This window comes from Cryptomeria japonica, chromosome 3, assembly GCF_030272615.1.
Source record: "Cryptomeria japonica chromosome 3, Sugi_1.0, whole genome shotgun sequence".
In the NCBI taxonomy this organism is placed as follows: Eukaryota; Viridiplantae; Streptophyta; class Pinopsida; order Cupressales; family Cupressaceae; genus Cryptomeria; species Cryptomeria japonica.
The window spans coordinates 809,776,723-809,803,770 of NC_081407.1; the positions used below are offsets into that span (position 1 = coordinate 809,776,723).

The window sequence follows — 27,048 nt, forward strand, 5'->3', positions numbered from 1 at the left end:
TGAATCAGTCACTAACTGCACAACATTAGAGGCTCCAACCTCTTCTATGGTCTCTCTCAAAATCTGAAATCGGAAGGCTGCATCCTTCCTTTTCCCTGAACAATCTACAGCTCTAAGAAAATAAGCGCCTTAGTGACAATAAGATCGATGAGTGGCCGATGTTTGATATCGGTCCACCCATCCATAATTATGGAGCATCCATCTCTCATCCATGTTTGTCTCATATCCTCCATCAAAATAGTCACCTTGGAGTACTCTTTATCAAGAAGGGTGGTGCGTAGCTTAGTTTCTCCAAGTGGAACAAATGAGGGGCCAGCAAATATGACATATTTGATCATTTGTTTATAATATGATGAACGTGAGACATGGAATGGTATAGCATGAGCAAAAAGAAACTTGGCAATAGAGGCTTCAGCCTTCTCTCGTGCTTGTATGTTAAACAAATCAACAACATTAGTTTCTCTCTTAATCTTCTTTGCCTTTCCTCTACTAGAAGTGGCACCCTCTCCCCCATGACAAGCATCATACATTGACACACTAGGCTGCAAATTGATACTCTCTATTGAAGTCCCTTTACTTAATGCTTCCCCCTCCATATGCAATCTAGTTGCCTCAGTTTTTTGAGCTTGAGTTATTTTTTTGCAACCTCTCACCCCTTGACCACCTAACCACAAAAGATGGGAATAGACCCTAGTATAGCTGCCCCTATATTGTTTGTGGCACAAATGACACTCCCATACTCTACTACCCCCCGAATTTTTTCTTATCTTTGTCAACTCTTGTAGCAAATGGTAATAGAGGTTTTTGGGGGTTGAATGGACCTTTTGCAAAATCTTTGAGGATTTTTGGGAAGGACATTCAAATGGGTTTGGGGCTGTGGTTGAACTTGCTGCCCCTGCTACATTCATAGTTTGTGAAGTCTCCCCAATGGCTGCCCCACTTCTAGTTCTATGTCTAATTCTTCGAATTTCTTCAATTTCAGCTTCTTCATTCTCACTATCACTACTCTCACTACCACTCTCATAGCTGCTCATGATTTTGTTTGTATGAGAATGTCAAATAGAGCTGCAAGTTAAAAAATAAACAAAATAAACCCACAATGCCCTCCCTTTTATTTAAAAATTTGAAAAACAATTGGAAAAAACTTGAAAAATCTAAAACAAATTGCAAAAACAAATACAAAGAGAAAAACATACCTCTAGTGGAATAGATTTGATGGCCTAAGCTCCTCTTCACCTGCTGTTCACTCCTTAACCAGCTGCTCCTCTTCTTGCTGCTCTTTTCCTATTTTGCAAATGTCAAAATGACTGTCTTTTTCTTCCTTTTGTTTGTTTTATGCATTAGATGAGGGTTTGTTATATTTTAATGTTTATTTGGGGTCTTGGTGGGGCCAGCCGAATTTCTATTGTAAATTAAAAATGTTTTTTATTTTATTTTGGACACTAGAAAATTATGGGCCATAGGGGACGGCAAGATGTCCCAGGGACGGTCGGAGGACACCTAGGCATCCCCTATGGCCCAAAAACTGTCATGGAAACATCCCCTGCGACTTTGCAAAAAAGGGACGCTTAGGAAACAGCAAAATCCCACCCCTACGTCCTTGTTTTGTCCCCGGTACGGGTACGAGGGAAAAAAACCAGGGGACACATCCCCATGGAACATAGCTATTTTTATATTAATAATATATGCTTATTTCAAAAAAAAAAAAAAAGGAATCTTCAATGGTTCCAGCATTGACAGAATCTTCAATGAGATATATAAATGGGCTGTATCCAGGCTCAAGTAAACATTTGGAACTGACAGATAAGAAAATTTAATAAGAGTGAATTACAGCCCAAGCCAAAGGTATTGTTTATATTTATAAGGTTGAGCCAAATTTTTGGTAAGTCTTGGAATAGGTAATTAGCAGGTTAGGTTGTTTACCAATGGCTAAACATTAGAACCAAGCTTGGATACATGAGCTAGATGACGTTCACTGGTGGGTCCATGGTTGTTGATTACTCTGTAAAGGAAAGTCAAATTCTGCTCAGGTTTTAGGTAGGCAACGTTTGTTAGACTGATTTATCGTTGATGTCACGGCGATAAAGGCAGGTGTAAAACGAACAGACTTTATCAGATTAAATACATAATGAACATCAGAGTTGGTCTTAGTGACGGTATAGAATGTTTCTCTCAAAACATTTGAGATGTTGATTCAAGCATACACCTTTGTCAAATGAACAGAGCAGCATATACGTTACAACAAGTGGCAGTACAAAAACAAATAATAATGATATTCCTTCTTCATAACCTGTTCGAATTCATTTGTTTGTCGACTTCAAGATGCATTCTCACCAACATATTGTTTCTGTTTTGAAAGGCTTTATCATGTGTTTTGTTTGTGTTATAATGATAGGTTCAGTTGTGATCAGTTGAAGATTCTATTAACTGACAAAGGTTTTGTATTTGCTAATCAATGATAATTGGAAGTAGTTATCGGTTAGTTCAAACCAACTCACAACTGCCTGACCAATAGAAGTAGTCTTTAAAAACAGAGAATGAAGAAGATTCGTAGTGTGTGCTGATGGTGAAAAAATACTTGTGCAGCAAAGCAGTTTATTATACACAAATATATGATGGGTACATATATAATGAATGTGGATATCATTCAATAAGTGCATATGAAAACTTTACAAGTCGATTTTGAAGAATGTTTTTATGCCTCGCCAGCAAAATGGATAGAAGAATTCTGCATTACAAATAAAAGACTGTGACAGAGACAAGTGGCACAGGTGACTAGGTATTGTTGTTTGTGTTTTGTTTCAGATATTCACTTATTATAGAACAGTAACAGGATTTTGTAGATTTGTTTATGGTTGATATCTTCAGAATATTTTATAGCGAATTATATGTTCATCACAGGTGTTATAACAATGATAGTTTTCTGAGTTTAAGTTTCAGATTATAACATGTGACAAACAACAGTACCGGGAGAAGTTGTTTGCAGATTTTTATCTGTTTTCAGATATTCAGAAACACTTTAAACTTTTAAGCCTTGGTTTCAGTGCTTCATTTTGTAGTCATACAGAGATATTTGATATCAAGACTCAGTATGTTAGTATATTTCTTTTCTATCTCAGACTGTTGGAATTGACTTGATGCATAATAAGACTTATTGATGTTATTGGCTTGTATAATTGATCTATGAATGAACATACTCTGTAACTGATTTGATTCTGGAATTGGTGCTCCAAGATTCTTGAGTTGGTGCTCAAGTCATTGTGTATTTGGAGGGTTGGTGCTCTCTTAAGGATTTTGGTTGAGTTGGTGCTCAAAAGATTGTAAGTAGATTAACTGTGAGGCTGGATTAGGAACGTAGATCCTAGAAGCATATCTCATCATGGTTTTCCCAAATTGGGTTTCCACTTTCCACGTATATCTTTGTGCGTTGTTCTCTTTGTGTGGTGTATGCTTCAGACTTTAGTTTGGTGCTTTTAATTCAAGATTAAGATTTAAAAGTTTTGGATATGTTCTTCACAAGAATCAATTGAATAAGAATTTAAGTTTTTTATTTACGACTGATTCACACACACCCCCCCTCCTCTCAGTAGTAAATCTTTGTTCTACAAGGTTGTCTAGAAATTCCTATTACAAACATCTCTTTTCTTGGTCATGATTCAGCATTGATTTTTGTCCTTATAATGTCACAATCCCAATATAGGGATGTAGGACTTATGAGAGTTCCCATTGGAAGGTAGTTCTTGTGGCTGGTCAATAAGTCTCACTAATTTTCCCTGGCTTTTCAGTAGATTATATTTTGGTATATAAGTATGATTTTGCTCTAGTCCAGTAATGTGATGGTGTTCATTTAGTTTCCAATTGATACTTGTAATGTTGAATTTGTCCAGTGAAAATGAAGAACCTTAAAAGTTTTAACATGCTACACTTGAGAAGAACTGAAAGGTCAAAATTTACCTTCAAGTGAACTTCTTTTATATAATCTGTTCTACATCTATTAAGGAAACAAATTTGTGATAAATCAGCATCAAAGCACTCCCTGTTTAATGCCCCTTCAGGAGAGCAATTTGCATCAATCACAAAATGGTATTAGCACAATTTTGTATGCTATATAATAGCATCAAGGCCAATTATGAAGGAATTGAAGCTACTCTGTTACTAATACAAAATTGGATGCATTACAGTGAAGCATTTCACTGGAAAGGGGGTTGGATGATCAAGTAATCCTTAATTTTTGACAAGTAAAAAACCACCACAAATTGTTTAATCTAAATCTATTCAATTGAAAGCAAATTTGCTCTAGTCCAAGTCTTTGCCCAACATATATCTCTGTCATGATTTATACATTTTGCCTTTGTGTCTTTCTCATAACTTTCACTTTTCATACAAGCATTTTAGCCACACTACACCCATCCAGAACATTGCATTCATAGGCCAAATAGTTTTCAATCTCTCGAACCACCTTTGGACTCAATGCCATAAGAAATACTTTTGCAGGAACACTTCTTTATGTCTAGTGGGTTACAAAGGTAAATGATAATTGATAACACTTGAAGAATTTTGAAATTATCATCTCAAGATCTTAAAATGTAGAGAATAAACATAACTATAGTGGTTCAACTTTAGCTTGTGCTCATTCTTTCTTACAAAAAAATTCAAATTGAAAAAGCACATGATAAAAAATTTAAATTATAGAATGTGAACAGAGAGCCTAGATTGAACACATAAGACTTATCCTTAAAGCTAATTTAAACAGCTTTTGCAAAACAATATCAGCTCATAAGTGAACTATAAACAAATAAATTCACTGTTTTTGATAAAATGATGTGTAATGGGTAGCTAAAACCCGAAATTCACCTTGCTAGAGCAATTAAATTTCAGCAACATCTAACATACCTCGTTGTCGTCAAAATGATTAGTTTGAAAAAGCTCCCTCTTAAGGTTGTGAGGTTGCCTTCCAATTGTTGTCTCTTCAGGTATAATAAACCAGCGTCCTGTAAACCTGTAAGAACCACCTGGTTCCTTCCACAACCTGTATTAAAATTTGAGAGAAGCTCAATTTCTGCACAGAAAACTATTACAAATATGCATTATTCATGCCAAGTGAAGATAAGTTGCAACCCTTCAGTATTTTTAAAATAGCATTAGCATTAATGAATCTGGGAAATGATCTACTCAACATCTTATGGTTTGGTTGGAAGGTATCCAGAATGCTTATTTCCTTTATAGTGTCTCATTAGAGATTCTCAAAATGTGCATAATCTAGAGTCCATAAATGCTTGTATACAGGTTCATATTTTTGAGTTTATAAAGGGTAGTTCCCATTTAAGGAAAAAAAATTCTGAATAAGCGTTTTGAAAATCCATTAAGATGTTTGTAACTCCATCTGAGCATTAGTGAAGTTCTTTGCTTGGCAGAAAGCTGGTATTTAATGGGAAGTTTTAAGCAATTACAGAATGGAAGACAATGACATCATGCATTTAGACTTTTTGTTAAACCATTTAATAGATTTATCATTAAATATGGATTTCTGATAATAATATTAACCTATATAAAAAATGAAGCAAAGCACCAAAATTTTGCAGAGGTTTGGCAAAGAGAAGAGCAAGAAGATGAGAGAACAAGAGCAGGAAGGGAAGATAAAGGCCAACAAGATTTGGGAAAGGAGCTCAGAATTTAGAATCAAGATATATCACTTTGGAAAATGGTAAGCAATTGATCCTAAGAGGAAATGTGTCATGTCCCCTTTTAAACTACGGATGTATTTAATTTAAGGTGCCCAAAAAGTAACTTTAATACTATAAAAGGCGACTTACATTTTATTATTAAATTTTATAATTTATAAAATACATCAAAGTGATATTTTAAAATGATAATGTCAAAAGTGTCGCTAAGACAAGGGGGCAAACTGAAATATTCAAAAAAAAGGAATTTCTAGAGACATTTTGAAGGCTAAAAATAGAAAACAGGGGATCATAAAAGGAGTTGGTCTTGAAAAAAATTATCCATTGTTTGTCGTCAAAAAGCCATTCCTGAAGTTTAAACATATGGTGTTCACCTTTTGGCCAGAAGATGGAACCCTCTTGATTTCTGGATTGGATTTAGGGACAAAATCCCTCATATCTATGAGAGGCGGTTCCACCCAGAGATTGCATATGTATGGAAAGATTATTTCAGAAGCATATTGAAAATTCCAAAAGTTGTGTTAGAAATTGTAGTTTATATTCAATTCCAGGTTATCAGTTGAAAATTTGAAGAACTTTCCAAATTTCCAATTTCGCATTTTACGATGAGTTTTCAAATAATATATTAGATATATATTTGAGATTATTTTCAAAATATTATATCAATTTGTCATTCAAAGCAATATTATTAACATATTTCTGGTCTAGACGTACTCTTTATTATCATAATTTTTTATTCTCTTGGCCATACCTTTAATATTCTTGCTAAGTCAATGGTTGGAATCACCATAAATATATAGGAAAGACGTTATAAATGATATTTAATTGATGATAGTAGCTATCATACAAAATTGAAGGAGTTATTCTTCTGTTGGACACCTTATGAATTCAAGCTAAAGGTTTAATTTTAATTTGGCTGCAGTACCATATATGGAAGGATCTGTATCATTTTCTTAAGTCCTCCGTTGTCCCTTATGACTACCGTACATGTTAGAAAAGGAAATCGTGGCTATTAGAGTTTTAAGGCTGCCATACATTTCCATACATAGAAAATTATTACAGCAATTAGTACCGGCCATGGATTGGCATCCATTCCATGAGGAGTTATTTGTAAGTGGAAGCTCTGATGGATATACAAATCAAGTTTTGGATCAGTTTGCAGCACTTATTCAGCCTTCATTAGCACTTTCAAGATTATATCAGCTCAATTTGGGTATTTTACGTTTTATACAATTTGTTTTTCAACTATTTAACAGAATGCCTACTTTTAGATTGTTTGTCATAATGCTTGGACTTGAATATAGAAGAGTACTATTACATGTCATTTAACATTGCAATCATCTTTGTGGTTCACCGCCAAATTAGCTTGAATTTGTAGGTCCGGATGGGTATGCCCCAAGACATTATTAATTATCTATTTATGTTCAGCACTGCATACATTGTAGAATTGTGCAGCTTGCCACCAGTCGCGTCCTGACCACTCTATGCTCTCACTTTGCCCACGCTGGGTTCTGGGTGATCAGAAAGTGTTAAGGTTTATGCATTTCATCAAATATTTGCAAAAATTTCAAAAATATCAATTCTAGGACATTAAAAAATGAATCTAAATAGGAGCCAAAGGATTACAACAAGGGCAAATCAATTAGGAATGGTAAAAACTCGAGTTGGAACCTTTAACAAGGCAAGCAAACTTATCCCAAGGGATGGTTGCAAGATCACCATATTTATATAAGTGGAGGAAAAAGATGAGATATTATTGATTGTTATATTAACAAAGGAGAGAAATACTCCTTATATAAGCAATTCCAAAAGATCTATCCACAACAAAAACGATCGAAAACTAAATATAGAATAGAAAGATTCTAAAAACTGACTTACAGAATGGAAAGTTACTAAAAACTAACTAAACGACTTAAATGACCATTATAAGCTAAATATTACAATATTATTTTCATACCTTCCCTTAATGGTCATTCTACTAACTACCATGCAAAAGACTTGACATAATTTGCTTGTCTTTTGACCATGAATGCATAGAAGGTCGACCCCTTCTCGTCTGAATGCTTTGCAACATGAGCCTATTGTTGAGACCCTCATTGGCTAAATTTTTTTATCAGCCAACTGCTTGCTGTAGAACGTCATCATATGACCAAGTTTACCACAATAGTGGCACCCTCCCACTATCTAGAGACACAGAAAATGAGACAGCTTCTCAAATACCTTCAATTTTTGTTGATAAAAACCGGAAAAAAAAAATCTAAAACCCACGATTTGTTTTAAAAAAAAAATCGTGCAAAAATTTTGAATGCCCACAATTTTCTCGAAAATCACACTAAACCTTCATAGTTTTGAAAATCCACGATTTTGCCAAAAATCATCATAAAAACCAAGTCAAAAATCCCTCCACTGCTTTGGAGAAAAATAGCAACACCCACAATTTTGTAAAAAAATCATGCAAAAACTCAGTACATTTGCAAAAACATTGTTCTCCTGAAAACCCTAGGCACAACCCCAAAACATTACAAAAAACTGATACCCACAATTTTGATGAAAAATCATACAAAAACACTTGACGTAGCAAACCCTGGTCTAATTCAAAATCAGAAAATTTGCAAAGACGGACAACCACGATATTGTCCAAAAATGGTCAAAAGTTGCTGCAAAACAGCACCACGATTTTGTTGAAAGCGGCACAGATGGCCCAAAAAAATACCTCAACCAAAAGCAGCTTTAAAACCCTCGACCAAAAAACCACGATATTAATCAAAAAATCGTTCAAAAACTTTGCTAGTAAAAAACTCTCAATATCCAATCTATGCTTGCCATAACTCTCCTACTTGTTTCTAATCTAATGGCATTGTGAATCTACGGATGTTGGATGCAAACTTGATGCAAAAGTGTGTGCTCGGTGTTCAAAGATTAGCACATTGAGATCGATGATGTGTACTTGGCCTCCTAATGATTATTTGTGTGATCTTTCTTATCTCCACCTTTTGTAAAAGCATCATAGGCAAACTAGGATCCCATCACTCCTATGTCTAAAACATTATAATAAAAGATTGGAATTAGGTTCTAAGATTTTACTATTGAAAGTGCATAGTGTTAGGTGTCAAAACCGTACTCCACAATCCTAGAACCATATTTTCAAGATTCAAACTCGGCTCAAACTCGACAACCCAAAATTTTGACTTGGACTTGGGACTAAGCATGACTTCGTAAAAAAAGTCAGCATGGGCTCAACCAAAAAAAAACTTATCTAAGGCCAAAAAATGAATTAAAAATGATGAATTTCTCCTTAAAAATCATAGTTGGGCGTTTTCACGCAATTCAAGAATCCAAGCTTGAGACTAAAGAGTTCGAGTTCGAGACTCAGGAATATAAGATTGAGACTCGACAAGTCCTAGCATTGGACTCGACCAAATACTTAGCCAAACTCTACCAAACTTGGCTCGCAAACCTAGTCGACTTGATGCCACCAAGAAAAGGACTTGTGAGTTCGTAGAGTCCTATCGAGTACTCAACAAGTCTTCAAACTATGCCTAGAACATCAATTTACCTTCAAGGGCAAGGATTTGTAGCCAAGAAGGCAAAAAGGGGGTCCATCAACAAACTATGGATGGTTAAAGGTTAAAAAACAAAAGTGGGTGGTGTCTCCTATGCTTTGGGCTCAACTTAAACTCATCAAGAATATTACCAAAGGTGTCCTTAATGGGCTTGCACATCAAATAAAATGTAATATTACAACAAAAATCAATAGCTATACCAATTGTGCACTTGACTCTAATTATTGTCAATCAATCAAAGACAAATTAGTTGTATGTAACCTCTTATATAGCTGATAACATCTTGCACATACATCTTTGAAGAATAGTAATATTATAATCCTTTAAGATAATATCATCTAATGTTTCTTACACAATGGCAATGTGCACACATGCTGAATATGATTCTCTGATGATTTAGCATTTTGAGGTTTGCTTAATATTAGTCCCTAGTTTATACCACTAGATCATGAACAACATTCATTCTCTACTCTACTCCTACTCTATTCTTATTGACAGCAGGGATGGAGGTGATCAAAATAATGTATTGATTGACCACTTTGCCGATGTGGACCGGTGCCTACTACATTGGGCAACAAATTCACGAGCAGCAAAGAGGAGGTAAATACATCTTGTAAAGCATAAATAGGATCTCTAATTTGCATTCATATGAAAACCATGGAGTTTTAAAATTTTAAGGATCTAGGGTCAAGGATACCTCTTACTAGGTATCCAAGTAAGATGAAGGCTAAGCCCTCTACAAGGTCAAAGGAAAGAGCGAGGAACAAGAAAAAGGGATGCCTAAAAGAGGAAGAGTGAAAACCAAGAGATAATATCTTGTAACATCTTTTCAAATGCTAATTTATTGATAATTTTCATTTGGTCGTCATTGATATTTGTTCCTTTAAATGTAAATTAATAATTGAGTATGCTTAACATACTACGTTTTGTATTCACACATTGTGATTTTGTGCTTTCTTTTTACAAAGTTCTTGCCCAATGAATTAAACTTATCACTTCAAATATAAACCTTTTCAAGATGTCCCCAAAAAGTTCCCTCTTTATTGAATTGAAATTTAGTGGCTAAATTGTCCATCATTTCCTTCATTGAAAAGCTAATCATGTTGATCGATAAATTTAACATGGAGCATAATCGCAAGATTTAAAATTATTTAGAGTTTCAACAACATCAAATGTTTTGTTTGTAAGTTGTGTTAGGGTTTTAGGATCTTACATGTTTCTAATATTCTGATTGAAAGTCGTGATGTTTTATTATATCAATATTATATAATTATTAATCAAAAAAGGAATTAAAATTTAACAACGATCAAATCTAAAAGTGTGAAAGTTAAGCATTTTTTAAAGATATGGAGTCTTGAAGCTTGGTTAAAAGTGATCATATCATGAAAATAGCATACACCATGAAGGTTTATGTGGTTTCAAAGGCTTTTATTTGAGCTTGGTAGTGGGGGCTACGCCCCTTGGCCTCGCCCTATACCATGACAAGAAGCATGCCTGGAGCGCTACCCCTTGACCCTATTGGAACCATTGCCCCCAAACCCCTACAATGGTGCTACCCCTTTACCCTATTGGAGGATTGCCCACAAACTCCCACAAGGGGCACTGCTCCTAGATCCTATGAGAAGCGTTGCCTCTCGACCATGCTAGCTACGGACACCCTAGATCCCTACTCTCATTTGTATTTACTCTCTATATTTCTATGCTATTAAAATGTCTCTATGTTAAAAAAAAGTAGGGTTTTTTCTCTTTTTTTCTTTTATAATATATTTTTGAGATTCTGTTTTTTCCCATTTTTTTTTTTAAATCTTATAGTTTTTGGTTTGCCAATTTTTTCCCCAAAATATTTTTGCTGCTATGGTTAAAAATATACATGAATAAAGGATGGCAAAAGAAAATAATGTACTCTTTGTGAGCAGAATTATACTAGTCCAAGGACTGGGGTGACTAAACTAAAGTTCTCCAAGTGATTGTCATTGTGCATGATTAGATGCAATGTACAAGGAATCCTATCAAACATTAGAGGACAATCTAGTGAACAAAACTAAACAGCTGGAGGAAAAATATATACATGAGTAGGCTGCATAGCCTTGTAAGATGCCAATCCTTGTATTCACATATTGCATGCCAATAAAACAGGGATATTTGATTACCAAGTGAATATTTGATTAATGATGTTGCGCATGGTTTGCAAACTCTACGAGTACTCTCCAAGTTGCTGAGTACTCTCTATTATTTTTGTTGGGCGAGTTTTTACAAGTTTAACTCTCCCATTTTTTTAGACATTGGAAAAACACAGGTAAAAATGGCGATGCAGATAAAACACTAGTTAAAATGCATTTTTCACACATTGTTTTGCCATAAAACCATGCATTTTCTCTTTCAAGATATCAATTTTTAATTTAATACATTTTGTAATTGAAATTTGCAAAAAAATATGTTTCTTCAAGAAATTTTAATTTTGAGTACTTTCTAAATTTCCGAGTTTTTGCCAAGTTTTTGTCGAAATTTTGTTGAGTTTTTGTCGAGTCAGAAATTTTGGGCTTGCCAAGTACTCTCCGAGTCCAAGTCTGCGAACTATGATGTTGCATTATCCTAAAGCATTTATCAGCCAGTTAGTAAGTTTGATGTGCTTCCTTCTAGACATTTGAGGAATTATTATTATAAACTTATGCATCTAACCATAGCATCTGAATCACAATTTTGATATGTGCATGGTGACCTTACTATAAATTATTATGGATAACTTGAAAAAGCATGTACCATTCAGTTCTTTGCCTTGACATTCAGGGTACCTTGTGAGCCCCTTTGTTTATGCTTATGTTTGGTCTTCTTGTGCGAAGTAACAAGTTATTAGAATGAGTTATAAGCAAAGTTTGTTTATTTCTCTTTACAAGGCCCCGAATGCCATAGTTATGTATGATCAACCCCTTGCTGCTACCAACCATAAAGATTGAAGGAATTGCAGAAGATTTGTATCTGTGACTTCTGTTGTACCTGAAGGTTTGAGCACTTAATGATGGAATAAGGGGAATGGTAGGTAATAAATAAATGATTACTGCTAGCTATCGACCAATCAGAATGATCTATGAGTAAGGAAGGATTTGAGGAAGGTTCTAAATTGAGAGAAGACCTTGACCCTTATATTTGATAAAGGTAGTGATTGACTCAGTTCTAACTTGTAGGTAATAAGCAGCCTAAAATTTGAAGGTTTGAGATCAAAGAAGTATAAATGAGTTAATTGATCTACATGAAGCTTGTCAAGTTAAGGGTGGCTTTTAAAAAGAAAAGGATTGCCTAGATAACAAAGGAAGTTAACTAACACCGAACACCTTTAAGCTTAAGGTTCAACTTTTATTACAGGTCTCCTCTGACAAGCTTTGACTGCTTTAGTTGGACTCTGAGTGAAGGTGATACATCATATAATCAATGGTTGTGTTGCAGTAGCAAACAGAATCATTGAGTTCAATAGTTTCAAATTTTTAGAAATTACCATAATCGGGGTACTAGAAACACACTCCGTAATTTGATCACTAATTAACTACTACTTGCATAATTAATAGTTTCCTGAGCTAACTAAAACATCTCTGATTGAGTAGCAGCAGAAGAAACCAAGAAGACAAGCAAAGTCTTCGAGATGCAACAAAACCAAGGTCATTGAAATGAAATGTTTAGCATCGTGTAGCACGCACCAAAACCAGTAAATGGACTACATGGCTACAAAGCGACAATCTCACGCGGGCTGTGTGCATATTTAAAGAAATGAAAGTGAAGAAGAGTAGAAGGAAACTTCTGAAACGTTGTCTAAAAGAAAAGTATAGCATACCTATCAATCCTAGCAGCCCACAACTGAGAATTAAGAAGCTTTTCTCTGGCAGTCTTCTTGGTCTTTCTTCTGCGTCTCCGCTGGATTGTGTTCCCTTCATTTCGTTCACAATATGGACAGAGCCACTTGTCCTGGGGAACCTGCTTCAAGGGAGGTTTCAAGCAGGACAGATGAAACCCTCCCAAGCACTCGTCACATTCCACCATAATCCCCTTTCCAACCTTGCTACAGATTTGGCACTCCTCGCAGTCCGCTTCATCCGAATCAGAGCTCGAATCCTGGCGCCTCACATAAACACAGTCCCCAACCCTAAACTCAACTCCATCAAACACCACTTTACTAAACCCCTTACAAGCCTTCTTCGTAACTTTATTTTTTATCCTGTCAGCATGCTCAGTTTTCTGAGCAACGCACTTTAATCGCCTGGCTCTTTGGTGACTCTTTTTACTGGGCTTGTGCCGGGCGGGGGTTATAGTAGCGGATTTGGGCTGCTTTTTGGTAGTCTTTTTGGCGGAGATTCTAATAGAAGATTTGACGGGCTCGTTGTGAAGGGGCGAAGTAGGTGCCTCCACTTCGTCGGGCTTCTGCAGGCGAGAAGACCGTCTGACGGATTTAGTGGTGCTTGCAAAATCAAGCACCCTTTTAGACTTTGGACCAGAGCTTTTCTCTTCATTTTCATTATCAGTGCTTGGGTGGGACTTGGGCTTCTTCGGAGGCGATTCGTACAATGGCGTTTTGAGATCATCTTCTGCTGCTTTCTCTTTCTCTCCTTCTTTTCCTCCTCCTTCTTCTCCGGCAAAAAATAGACGTTTTGTCACTTGCCCCCGTGACGGAAGGGGCTCCGGAGTTAATGGTCCAGACTTCCGAGCGCTTGACGATTTATGGGATTTCTGTTTATTGGAATATGACAATGGTGGCAACGGCGTATGCACAGCTGAATCCCTTTCTGCCATGGCTACGTTGTGAAGCCCACTGCAACTTCCCCGCACCAAGATAATACCAGACAAACAATTTGGCGGGAAAACTTTCTTCTACCACTGTTTTTTTATTAATATTTAAAATTAGGCTAGTTCTCCGATTCCGAATCATTTTTGTAGGGAGCTTACACCTATAGAGATGCACTTAACCTTAAATTTGATGGCCCTATGGCTGTATTTCAACCTTTTCAATTATATGAATGTATGAAGGAATTTTAATGACGTTCATAAGATCTGTCAATTTAAGGGATCAAGAAACAACAAACTAATCTATTTTCAAATACTTTTTCATGTTGGTTCTTCTATTATAAATCATTTTCATGTTGGTTTTTTTGTTATGAATCTTGAGTAAGAAACTTGTTGTTTTGTGAAGCATTGCCTCTTTGAAAAGCTCATTCAAAATGTCCACATTTAAGTCATTCTCAAATTGACTATGAATATCTTCATATGCTACACACTCCTTAATGATGGGAGCTAACCCTCAATGTAAGATACAATAATTTTATCTTTTTAAAATTGTATGAGATGAATAGTAAAAATTTAAAAGATGTATATAGGAGGAGGGGGGGGGGGGGCAGGGGGAGCAAAAAATAGAATTTGATAATTGTTGTCAAAATTGATTGTTAAATTATTGTTGATGGAGTCTACATCTTGCTCTGTAGAGATAAAATATTACAACATAACCCTACAAAGAAATATTTTCCTCGCACCTCTCTTAAACCCACATCAAAGACGGGCAATATATAGAGAAATACAAGTTTGAAGTGGCTTCTAGACAAAGCCAAAAGAGAGGGTCGTCCAAATCCATGTGGAACAGTTTGCAACCACCTGTAAGCATGCAAATGACACTTGTACATTTTTTAACCCCTCTTACATGCCCCAAACTTAGGCACCCATTTTCTCCATGCAATATGCCTTATAACACTTGTCCAATATGTCATGAGAATCTCTCATAACTTGTCATACAATAATTAATTACACAAGTTTCTAAGATGTTGACACGTGGAGAAATTTCTCTACCAAAGTGGGATACCTAATTTCCCATGTAGGGACAAAATACATCCTTGTCATCTTCCATGCCACCTCCCACTGTGAAGACAACTCATTGTGCCATATCATATTAGATGACAAAATATGATGAGCAATAAATTATAATTTAGGCATTAAATAAATAAATAAATACAATGTTAGGGATGGCTAAGGTTGAGACACTTTAATTCACAATATTCTCCCACTTGTCTAACACCTTACCATGACCAATCCGAACAATATTTAACTAAAAAGGGGCCAAAAAAAGAGATGCCACATCATAGTCATCCATGAAACCACATGAATCGTCAACATACTCTCACACGAACAACAAGATATTTGTAGTAACAGTTTAGATGCCCACCATATCAAGCAAGAACTTCTATCATTCTCTAAAAAAAACTACCTATTGAGAAAAATGAAGAAGCTAAGGTGAAAATGCATCAATCCAAAGAAAACAAGCATCAAATCCAAGTGATAACAAAAACTATAAACTATTGTCACAACTCCATTATGCTCACGAACTTTACAGAAGCATCAATATATATCCAACTTTAAATGCATTACCAAAACATAACTTTGAAGTTTAAACTTCCTCCCAAAAAAAGATCGAACATGAATGTTCCAAGAGCAATTAGAACAACAACCACAACTAATTATTAACATCCAACTAAAAACCCCAAATGACTGGAAATGGAAACCACAACAACTACTTATACATTCAATCATCCATACCTCAAAGGTATCTGAAACATCAATAGAACTCATGCCACTAACACATCAACCCATAAACTGCGATTATGAGATCCCTACAAAAATATGTCTATAGACACCTAAAATTATCTTGTCTAATTTATTTATTTAATAATTTTATCCTAAGTCTTCTATTAATTAAATAAATTCTTATTTATTTAATTAATTTGTTAATCCTCTTCTAAGCCTTTTCTTTCCTAAATTAAATAAATACTTATATTTATTTAATTGATCCTATTTCCTCTATTAATTAAATGAATCTTTATTTATTTATTTAATTCATTAGCCTTTTCTACCCGTGACACATGTCATTCATCTCTTAATTCTTCTCTTACCTAACCCCCTTTATCATTTAATTATTTCCTCTACATACCCTTTAATCCTAGCCGACCATTTATCTTTACATCTTTTAAACTTATCCTTCCATTTTCTTATAATGTTCTCTATATAAGAGGATACTCTCCTTCATTATCAACCCTAATCATCTAAATCTCTTATGCAATCAACATCGATCGTCTAAATCTCTTATGCAATCAAGCCTTCAAGCGATCAAGCTATCAACCACATTTTTGTTCTTTGTTGAGCTCTTGTGCACACATAAAATCTGAGAGCAAATATATCAAACAAGATCAATGGAGATGGGAAGAAATGGAGATTGAAACCCTACTTGACATGTGAATGGTATACTTTGTTTTATTTTGTTGATTTGCATGATCTTAGGTGTCTTCATTTGTGTATGGTGGATCTTTTTCGTTGTTAGGCTAGGGGTTTGTGGTTGGATCTTTGTTAGTCTTTCAATATTATTGTTTTCATCATCCATTTTTACTGTATACAATGTCAATGAAAAACACATGCATCTAGGAACTTCTATTGCATGGGTAACATGTCAAAACTAAAAATCAAATCATGGCATACCAAGTCTACCAATCAACATGTACACCAAATATGTGGATAATAATTAAACAATGTAACAATCAAAGAGCAGTCACAATTATTTACACATACAACACAAATTCCTGGTACATAATCTGTGATAACATGTCACCATAACTCTCCCAAGTCCGTCATGTTGAACCACGTTCAACAATAATCCATATAACAAAGAGAAAAACTAGAATTATATCTCAGTCACGTTCCTTTGCCAACACCTCATAGTGCTAAGTTGTGTCAAGTAAGTTCTCCTTCACAACCCCAACAAAAGTCAAACAGTCAATCTCGTTAGATCAAATAAAACATGTATCAAAGTCACCAACATGGATGTGAGCTTCTCCAAAACATGGAAGATCAAACACAAAAATATTCCCATATCAAGAAATCAGCCCAATAACATCTATAAAATCCTCCAACAATAAACAAACACCTAAGGAGATAACCATGTCAAACACTCCTCAAATAAATATTCAAGAACTAGCAACTATAGCTCAAGATCCATCACCACAAGAAAGCATAAATATGGTGGAACAAACAAAACAAAAAGAGTGGATTATATCTTTCAAATGAATATTTGTCAAGTAGACCATTAGTGGGGAATGAGAATGCTCCACTAAATATCCAAGTTACCACGACTCATCCAAGAACAATCTCCTCATAGGTCCATATCGAACTCACATCCAAACAAGGTGCGGGCTCTTCAATCTTCCTACTGAAATCTCATCAAGAGTATCCATCTCAACACATGTCTCTAATCACAAGAAAACTCCAAGTCTCACCTAATGTCTCTAAGTATCCATCAACACTAATAGTTGACCAATCTATGCTAAGCACCAAAGCAAATGAGCAATGTACTCTAGAGTGGAAAATTGCATACCCCTTTGCAATTCCACCTACACTTTTGTAGCCACTTTAGTGTCCATTCCCCTAGCATTTGAGTAGGCTCATTTAAGCCCTTTCATTAGCCTTTTTCATTTTAGGATGCTCAAGACGCCTTTCAACAGCTATCCTTCAACTTCTATTTCATCTTAGCTGCATGTTTCTCTTGCCACTTGTCATTTTTTATTGTGATTTGTCTAGACACTAGCGCGTCGGGCGGACATCCACACGTTGCGCATTTGTCCCGCGACATCTTAATGTTCAAATGTCGATTTTGTGCATTTTGACACTTGTCACCTATCTTGGTCAATGGAAACAGCTTGGAATCTTCTAAACGACTCGCCAGACTCTTCTTTCCCTCCTATTCTCTCATTTTAAATCCATCTTTTCTCTTCTTTCAATCTCTCTAGTTCCTCCATATAATCTATCTGGTCCTTCAGCTTCTATTACATGTTAGTCGCATGTTTCTCTTGTCACTTGTCATTTTTTATTATGATTTGTCTAGACACTAGAGCGCCATGCGAATGTCCACATGTTGCACATTTGTCTCGCGACATCTTAACGTTCAAATGGTGATTTTGTGCATTTCAACACTTGTCACCTATCTTGGTTGATGGAAACGGCTCAAAATCTTCTAAACGGCTCGCCAACCTCTTCTTTCCCTCCTACTCTCTCATTTTAAATCCATATTTTCTCTTCTTTCAATCTCTGTAGTTCCTCCATATACTCTCACTCTCTCTCTCTGGGTTCTTTAAGCAATCTCTCTTGATTCTCTCTCACTTGCTACAACAGTCTAGTTTGCTACATCACTCTCAAGCTTTCACGGTAATCTTTTACAAATCTCTTGGCTTTCTCAAGCCTTTTGGTAATATCTTTCTATCATTCCATCTATCTCATCTTTGAGCATCCTAGGATTTATACATCTCTTATCTATTTTATCATTTTATCATTCTAGCTATTTATCTTTTGATCTATCTATCTATCTGGATTGTTCGTGGAGGTGGAAACACCAAAACGGGGGTCTGACTGAGGTAGGCCTCTAAACACAACCCCCAACATTTTTCCTCTTCTTCATGTGTGCAAGTTTATTAAAGGCATTCAAATGCACGAGAGTTTGCTTTTGCTTTATTTATTTCATTTGTATTCATTTCTATTTATATTTATTATTTGAACTATTCGTTATCATGTTTCTAACTTTTGGGTTTTGCATGTTAGCTAAAGATCGCAGAGTCGAGTTTTTTGTGTTTCTAAGTCTTTTCTATTCGCGGTTCATACAAGACTACAATGCGTCGCACTGGTGTCCTTGACCAAGACACTCAAACTTAGACCGAATACTCTTTGTCTGCTCTTTCAATTTCTCTAATTAGATATCTTCATCAGTTTCACTAGTTAGAGATATTTGAATGTATGTTGTGAAATTGGCTCTTGAGGGAATATAGTTCTTCCCTTTACATGGTCACTTTTGCACCACTACTTGTACCAAATTCCAAGAGTATCAACAAGATCGTTGTCAAATATCCAACTATAGAATCAAGAACCAATAATGACAACATGATATCACATCTTCTCATAAGAAGATCATATGCTCCAATGAACATATCATGATCCAAAGAGCATTTGTATCATGCCAACATTCCTAGTATCAAGAGTACATCACGACATAATCCCAAAACTCCTATAAGGATCACCTGTCAAAATTGTTAGAGCATATTTAGCTATTAGTTACTTTTTTACTTTTTTGCTTAATTTCACTTAGGAGTGTTTGCTTCTAATTTAGCTTTTGTGCATCTATTTTAGTTAGAGTTGAGCTTTATTTATCTCCTCATGCTTGCACTTTAGTTCTCCTAAATTTAAATTTGTGCTTTCTTTATAAGCACCTCATTGTACAATTGTAATTCAGTTTGTATTCTTGCTTTTGAGTAATATAACATACATTTGTGTAGCTCTTGTTTATGGAAGGTGTTTTGTTTGCCATTTGATATTTCAGGTATTTTTGTTGCAAAATTCATCATGGTATCAGAGCACGGATTCAACAATCCTTTTCTCAAATTTTAAGGGTTTTCTTCGCCCATAAGCATAGGATCACAATTTTTTTTTTATGGATTTGATGGTGGGCAAATTTTTTATTAGTTTTGGAGCAAAATGGGCATCGCCATCGCATCCGCAACATATAAAATCCTAAGACCACTTGTAAAACCGTCAAAAAGCATGACTAGGTGAAAATTGAGGAAAAATTTTCGAAAGTTTCTATTTTCAAAAAAATTGTTTTAAAAAATTTCTATTTTTAGAATTTTTTTTTTCAAAATTTTTCTATTTCTAGAAACTTTCTATTTTTTAAAATTTTCATTTTTTGAGATTTTCTATTTTTTTTAAGTTTCTATTTTTAGAAACCCAATTTTCCCTCTAAGGCCTAAAAAAGCCGCAATTGCTTTTTTGCTTATAACTTCGTCATATATAGTTGAAATCGGGCAAACAAGATATCATCAAAAACATGGTTATGGCACCAATTTACTCATGGTCGTTGTTTTGTCAGATTCTACTCTTGTTGACCGATACATGCCTCCAAAGTCAGCCTTATTTTCCATGCTTTAGGGGCCATAACTTGGCAAATAGACTCTATTTTTCAACTTTTGCATATCATTGAAAATGTCTTAGAGTCCTTTATTTAGATCTATTATTGTTTTTTCTAGATTTTGCCCTGGGTAACTTTTGTTCAGTCTTTTGTGTTTTCACTTCATGGTTGATTACTTGGTTCCTTTGGCTCCTAGAAACTTTTTGTTTGCATTAGATGGCTTATCTTGGGATTTCTTACATGCATTTCCAACACTTTGCCCTATTTGGGAATTTTAGCATCCTTTTAAAGCATTTATTCGCTTTTAGACACACTAAGATAAAGTGCCATCTTTGTGTATGGTTTTGGGGATTTTGCATATTTCGTTGTGTCTTATTTTGTACATGCATTATATTAGAAAGTGTCATGGGGGTTGTGTAGTGCCTTTTATTTTTCCATCACACCTTTGTACAGTCCCTCCATGATGACATCAAATCCCAAAGATTCTTGTCCAATGCATGTGTGCATTGGTTGCATACCCATTTTTAATTGCAAGTACTTTCTCAAGCACATTCAAATTTTATTCCATGCACTTCATGGTGCCACATAGTTTGAGTGGATTTGTTATGCCTCTCCCTTGTCAGCATTATGGGGGGGTTTCTACAGTTGGTGCTAATGCTTCCTTGGTTTCCCATTTAAGAGGCAACTTGTCCTCAATTGATCAGTGTCCTTCAGACTATTAGTACTTGTATTTTCAACTAGTAGTTTATTCTTTCATGGTTAAGTAGTGTTGTTGGGGTCACTCGAGTAGATTCATGTGTAATTTGTATCTTTGTCCGACACATGTTTTTCCTTCGTTTTTCATTTGATTGTTCGAGTAGTGTAATTCAGGACACTCATGTAGATTGTTGTCTTTTTTATCTTGATCATCATCTTCAACATTATAGCAATTATCATTCAACAGTTGTCTATAGCTTCTTGTGCTTCTAGGATATTCTTCGTGTTCCTATTATTTTGGGACATTTTCTTGGATGCTTCTCAGTCATTCATTCTTTTTGCAGTTCAAGTTTTTTCATGTATTGAATCTCTCACTTTTGGAGAGGTGTTTTTTCGAACATAACTTTCCTCTGCTAAGAGAAACTTCGTTACTTTGAACATGGGTACCTAAACACGCCTTTTGTTGTTGAGACCCATTTCTGCATTTAGAGATATTTTACTCGCCCTAAGTTTGATTTAAGGGGGGGTGTTAAAGCATATCTAGCTATTAGTTGCTTTTTTACAACTAGTTATGCTTTTTTATTTTTTGCCCAAGTTCACTTAGGAGTGCTTGCTTCTAATTTAGCTTTTGTGCATCTATTTTAGCTAGAGTTGAGCTTTCTTTAGTTCCTCATGCTTGCACTTTAGTTCTCCTAAATTTATATATGTGCTTTATTTATGAGCACCTTAATGTATAATTGCAATTCATTATTTATTCATTGCTTTTGAGTAATATATAATCCATTTGTGCAACTCTCGTTTGTGGAAGGTGTTTTGTCTATCATTCAATCTTGTAGGTGCTTGTGTTGAAAAATTCAACAAAAACCAGCAAGTCACAAACAAACACCTTAACTAAAGACTTCAAGAGTTATCCATGGCTAACCAAGGTGTCAACATCTTGAATCACATGAAGATAACCATCTCCTAACAATGAAACTAATAATGTGAAAGAACTCTTCTGCAACAACGAGATCTAAGAGTTCCTCCAAGATATTCACAAACATTAAGGAAGATCATCCATCACAAATGAAATCCACACCACTACCAATAAATTCCATTGAATCAAGTTACCGAGATACACATGGCATCATGGTAACTATCTCCTAAATGAATATCATCCATGAATCTAACACTATCAAATACTTCACTCGCAATGTTAACAATAACAATTAAAGCCAAGAACTCCAAATCTAGAAGATAAACAACATGCTAGAAGTCCCAGTAACTGACTATATAGGTAATAAAAATCATCCATCCTCTTATCTCAAAATAACACACCAATGTACAAATGACCACAAACAAGGCCAACTAAAAATGTCTACATCAAGATTGAATCAACCTAATGGATATAAACAATCCATATCCAAGTCATCCCACTGAAATCAAATGGGTGGCCTAGCCACACAATTGCATAACTTGTAGATCTAAACATCAAAACATGCAAAACTCATTCTCACATCATTAACATACAAAACTAAAATATCAAAGAGAATAAGACATATTTCAAGACTCCAACACCAAATCACTTACTAGATCCATTTCACCAAACAAATCCATAACTGAGCACAATAGTCAAGGAAGTAAATTAACATTCTCACAATTTTGAAAATTGTCTCCATCCAGAAATATCTAATAGTCTAAACACAATATTTCCCATCTACAAAGCATTGATTCTTTGTTAATGTGCAAAACCTACAAACCCATTCATGCACAGATATGAATCCACAAAGACTACTCCAAATCTACACAAACCCATAACTTTTGTTATAACATGAAAAGTGAGAAAACCTTTTAAGGAAATACTTATTATTCAAAAGCTTTTAAAATAGATAATAATGTATAACAAAAATCACAACCCATAAATAACCAGTGGCAAAACATATAATAGCATTTTCTCATTAATAAAACTACTAACCTTCTCATACCATGCATGAAGCATACATTAAAAAATGCACATATCTTGCATCCAAAATTAACCTAGAGAAATCATAATCTTAAAAATAACTTGTAGACATTAAGTTTTCGCAGTCCATAATTGTATGGTGAATGTGAGCTTCTAGATTTGACTATGTGTCTTTTTTTGTTATCAATGTTTCGAATCATTGAACATCTCCAAGCCTCTTCTGTATGAGATTAACATGTCTCGCAAAGTGCTTACAATATTTCTAACTTGGGGTAGGACATTCTCCTGGTTTAGGAAACCCTCAAAGTCTCTCAAATTCTACTCTAACATGTTGATTTGTTCAAAATCAATGGTAATAGAAGAATCATGATCAACAACATTAGGAGAAGATGAAGGAGAATTCCTTGGAGTATTATTCTAAGAATTGGATTGCGAATCAGGTGGAGAGGCTCCCCTGTCAAGATGGTTTTGACAGGGTGATAAGTCATAAAGTTGTTAGGATCAGGAAGTGGATCGTTAAACTTCAGACCCCACCTAGCAAGACCGTAACAATTTGTAGGAACACTTTTCCTAGCAGTCGTTCTTACAACAACTCATATGGCGGTCTGGGTCATAAAGCTCATGGACATGCTCCACAACACTTTGACCACATTACAAGGGTGTCGCGAATCCTCGATGCTCAGAGATGAAGGAGGTTGAATCAAATTGTGTTTAAGGGTGGAATGTATTTATGTTTGTCTTTTTGTTTTTCGCTTTTTACTTTGCTTTAAATTTTAAATGAAACTATGAAATAAAGAATAAAAACAAAAAAGACAATGCAACTAGTTCACGTCAGGTTCACCAAAATATAGAGGACATGATTTGTCACCCTCAAGGGACAAACCTACCTTCGCTCTACCTCACTTATATTGGTGCTAAAGGTGAGCCAGGGGATGAAAATGCAAAACCCGACTAACAAGATATAAATGAGACTCTTGAACAACTCTGTTAAGCCTCTTTCTTCAGGATCAACGCACAACGCATTGTCTTCCTATACAAATGGAGTACAAAAGTCGTACAAAAGTGAGAAATGCAATTAAACTACTAAGAAAATGATACAATGATAGAATAAGAAAACAATACAAAATGTGAAACAACAAAATAAGATAGGAGAAAGGCAATAGGTGAAAGGAAGCTAAGGTGTGGAAAACTCTTCCTAACACTAATCTAGGGGGGAAGATTGCAAATTTTCTTTGCAAATCTTCTATTATAGAAATAGAAACACATTTACAAGTAGATAAAAAACATGCATACAGATAAACGCGACGAACACAAGATATATCGTGGGGAAAACCCTTTCAAGTAAAAAAACCCACACTCCAAAAGCACAATAGTTTTTATTCTAGAATCAAATTCTTACAATACAATATTAGCACTTAGCTTCTTCAACAGGAGTCTATAACTACAACCCACAATCTGGATTAATTATGGCAGCATAACACTTCACCTACAAACATTACATGACTACTAATCTCCATGGCTACCTTTTATAGAGAAATACATCAAATAAGGAAGCTTATAGATGAAGCAACAAGATGGGGTCATGCAAACATTTGGCCCTATTTTTCAGCCACTAAAAAAGCATGCAAATGACAATGTGTACATCTCCAAATGACTCCTCATTCAAACCTCTTAAGTTGGGCACCCAAAATTTACTATTTGGAGGTATGACAAATTATCTTACACGTCTTACAACCATCATAACTTACAACACTTACAATTGTAAGACAAACTGTCATAAATGACTAGTTTTAGCTTATTCTCTTATGACTCGTCATAGACCAACTTGGGCACCCACCTTCTCCACGCAAAAGGTATCTCCCGCCACTTTTCCAATATGTCATAGAATCTATCATAGGTTGACACTTGTCAAGATCCTCTAAGTGGAAAGCCTACCTCCACGCGTGCAACATATGTGTCATACAATCATCACCAAGTAGGATGCCACCAAGCATGTGGCTCCCACCAAATGACTAAAAATTTGTAGGAAAATAATAAATAAATAAATGCAAAATCAATGTTATGATTTGCAAAGGTTGAGACACCTTAATCCCAACAAGAGGAGCTTACACCCGGTCCACGAGTGAAGCCTCCGGCAAGATAAATACCTTCCCACGACTATAAACCTACACACAAATGAGAAAGGAAAATGTTGGGGGTTTTGTTTAGAGGCCCACCTAAGTCAGACTCCTATTTTGGTGTTTCTACCTCCACAAACAACCTAGATGATAACATCAATAGAAAGAAAAAAAAATGATAAAAAGAGAGAATAGGATAATGAAGATTAACAATGAGAATATGATAGATGCAATGAGAGATAAATGAAAGTATAAGAGCACTCTCCTTCAACACCTGAGAAGTCGATGCTTGAAGGATTGAAGCTAGGCAATCAAGAAGCTCTTACAACTGCAACAATGGTGGACAAATAATCACAAAAGAAACCTGTAAAAATATGTAGAAGGATATGCCCATAGCTTGGGAACTTGTTAAAATGATTAATAAGTCCTTAGAAAGTGTCAAAATGCGAGTGATATAGGCATTGGAAGGAATCCCAATGTTGGTGGCCATGGGTAGAGGCATTGTAGACTCTTCAGGGTGCAGGCGTAGCACTCAAATGGCCACTTGCGGGCTGACATATTCGTGGGACACTAGTGTGGCGCTTGGATGTCTTTGCGGCACAATAGAGTCCATAAGTCAACCGGTCAATATGCTCAATAAAAGACAAGTTCCAAGCTAACAAGGTGATCCATGTGGACAAAAGGACAAATAAGCAATGAATGTTCCCAATTGGCTTGTAGTGAAGATGTTTATGTGACACGAAATTGCACGGGGTGCAATTTACGACATTACAATCTCCTATCTAAAATTATCAAGCAAGGGAGATGCATGTAACATATGCTCATGGTCAAAAGTAGAAGGTGTGAACAAAGTTGATGGTGGGGTCATTGTAAGTTGCAACTAATTTTGTTGGGCTAGAAAATATTTAACCTCTTTAATGGGTTTTGATGGTGGAGATATTGATGAAGAAGTTACTCTTGTTGGAGAATGTTCTATCATGTTATTTTCCTTTCATTTTTTCTAATTCTTATTTTTGTAGTGTTTCTAGCCCATTATTTATCTATTTCCACTTATTCTTGTGGATTGTCATAAAACAAATTGTTAAATATTTCCTTCACACTTATTTCCTCTACGCCTAATATGGTTCTCTTTTTTCTTTTTTTTCTCTTTCTCTATTCAAAACATTGTAGGCCTTTTGGGTGGCCTCCAAAGTTAGATCTTTAAAAAAATATACTTTAAATGTAATGTCTCCTTTACCTTTCTCTAGATTTTCAAGCCCCATTGTTCATTTTATTGTCCATGTATATATTGTAGGTTCCAAAACCTTTTTACCTTTACATCTTTAGGTAGCACCAACGTGACACCAACTATGCTTTTACACTACCCTACACTAACTCATTGCCCACTTCATATGGTAGTATCGGTACCCATGAGGTAAGTGGTTCTATTGTTTCTACATAAACAAATCAATATCTACCACAACTATGATATATTTCTAGTATTATTTTGTTATCAATGAAAATATGTGTTATCTATTCTACATCTTTGCTTGAACCCTTAAGTAGAATCATGAATTTGCTTTGAAAATCTCATTGATTTGGGATGCTACCATGCTCTCATTTGCCCACATGTAGCCTCCTATGTCAATATTATTTTATTGAAGTGAGAAGAAAGGTAAATGATTCTTAGATATCTACAAATATCTTATTTTTTTATAGTATGGCTCTTCCATGTGAACAATTGTATAGTCAATCCAATTCATTCTCCTTATGAATTTATTAGCACACTCACTTAAAAAATAATAAATATTTATGTGGAAGTGGTATGAATCTATAAAAATGTTAGTTTCTTGATCTGCATGCAAAATTTATTGGGACTTCTTTTGCTCACATTACTATACAAAACGTGTCTTAGCATACATAAATAATAACTAAAACATTGTGGATGCATAGAAACCATAGTGAAGAATTTAGAAAACTTCTCAATACAAGACTCAACATGACACTAAATCTTCATAAAGTAATCAATGATTTTATTATCTTCTTCAGATTCCTCCGTAAAAAAAGTTATTGAGTAGTGATGTCTTCATTTTGACTCATTGCATGC

The 27,048-nt window shown here is 35.2% G+C and overlaps 1 protein-coding gene across 2 annotated transcripts in view; it reads right to left on the reverse strand.

Moving 5' to 3' along the window:
- LOC131054388 (origin of replication complex subunit 1B) overlaps nucleotides 1-14,099 on the reverse strand; it is a 49,881-nt gene extending 35,782 nt beyond the window's left edge. Inside the window, exons 1-2 of one of the 2 annotated variants that reach the window (XM_057988898.2) lie at nucleotides 13,068-14,099; nucleotides 4,894-5,029 (exon numbers count right to left, since the gene is read on the reverse strand). In XM_057988898.2, coding sequence (XP_057844881.2) covers nucleotides 4,894-5,029; nucleotides 13,068-14,020 — 1,089 coding nt within the window. In that variant the 5' untranslated portion in view covers nucleotides 14,021-14,099. The remainder of the gene's footprint in view (nucleotides 1-4,893; nucleotides 5,030-13,067) is intronic. The other variant, XM_057988896.2, reaches the window with a different exon arrangement.
- Nucleotides 14,100-27,048: the final 12,949 nt, after the last annotated feature.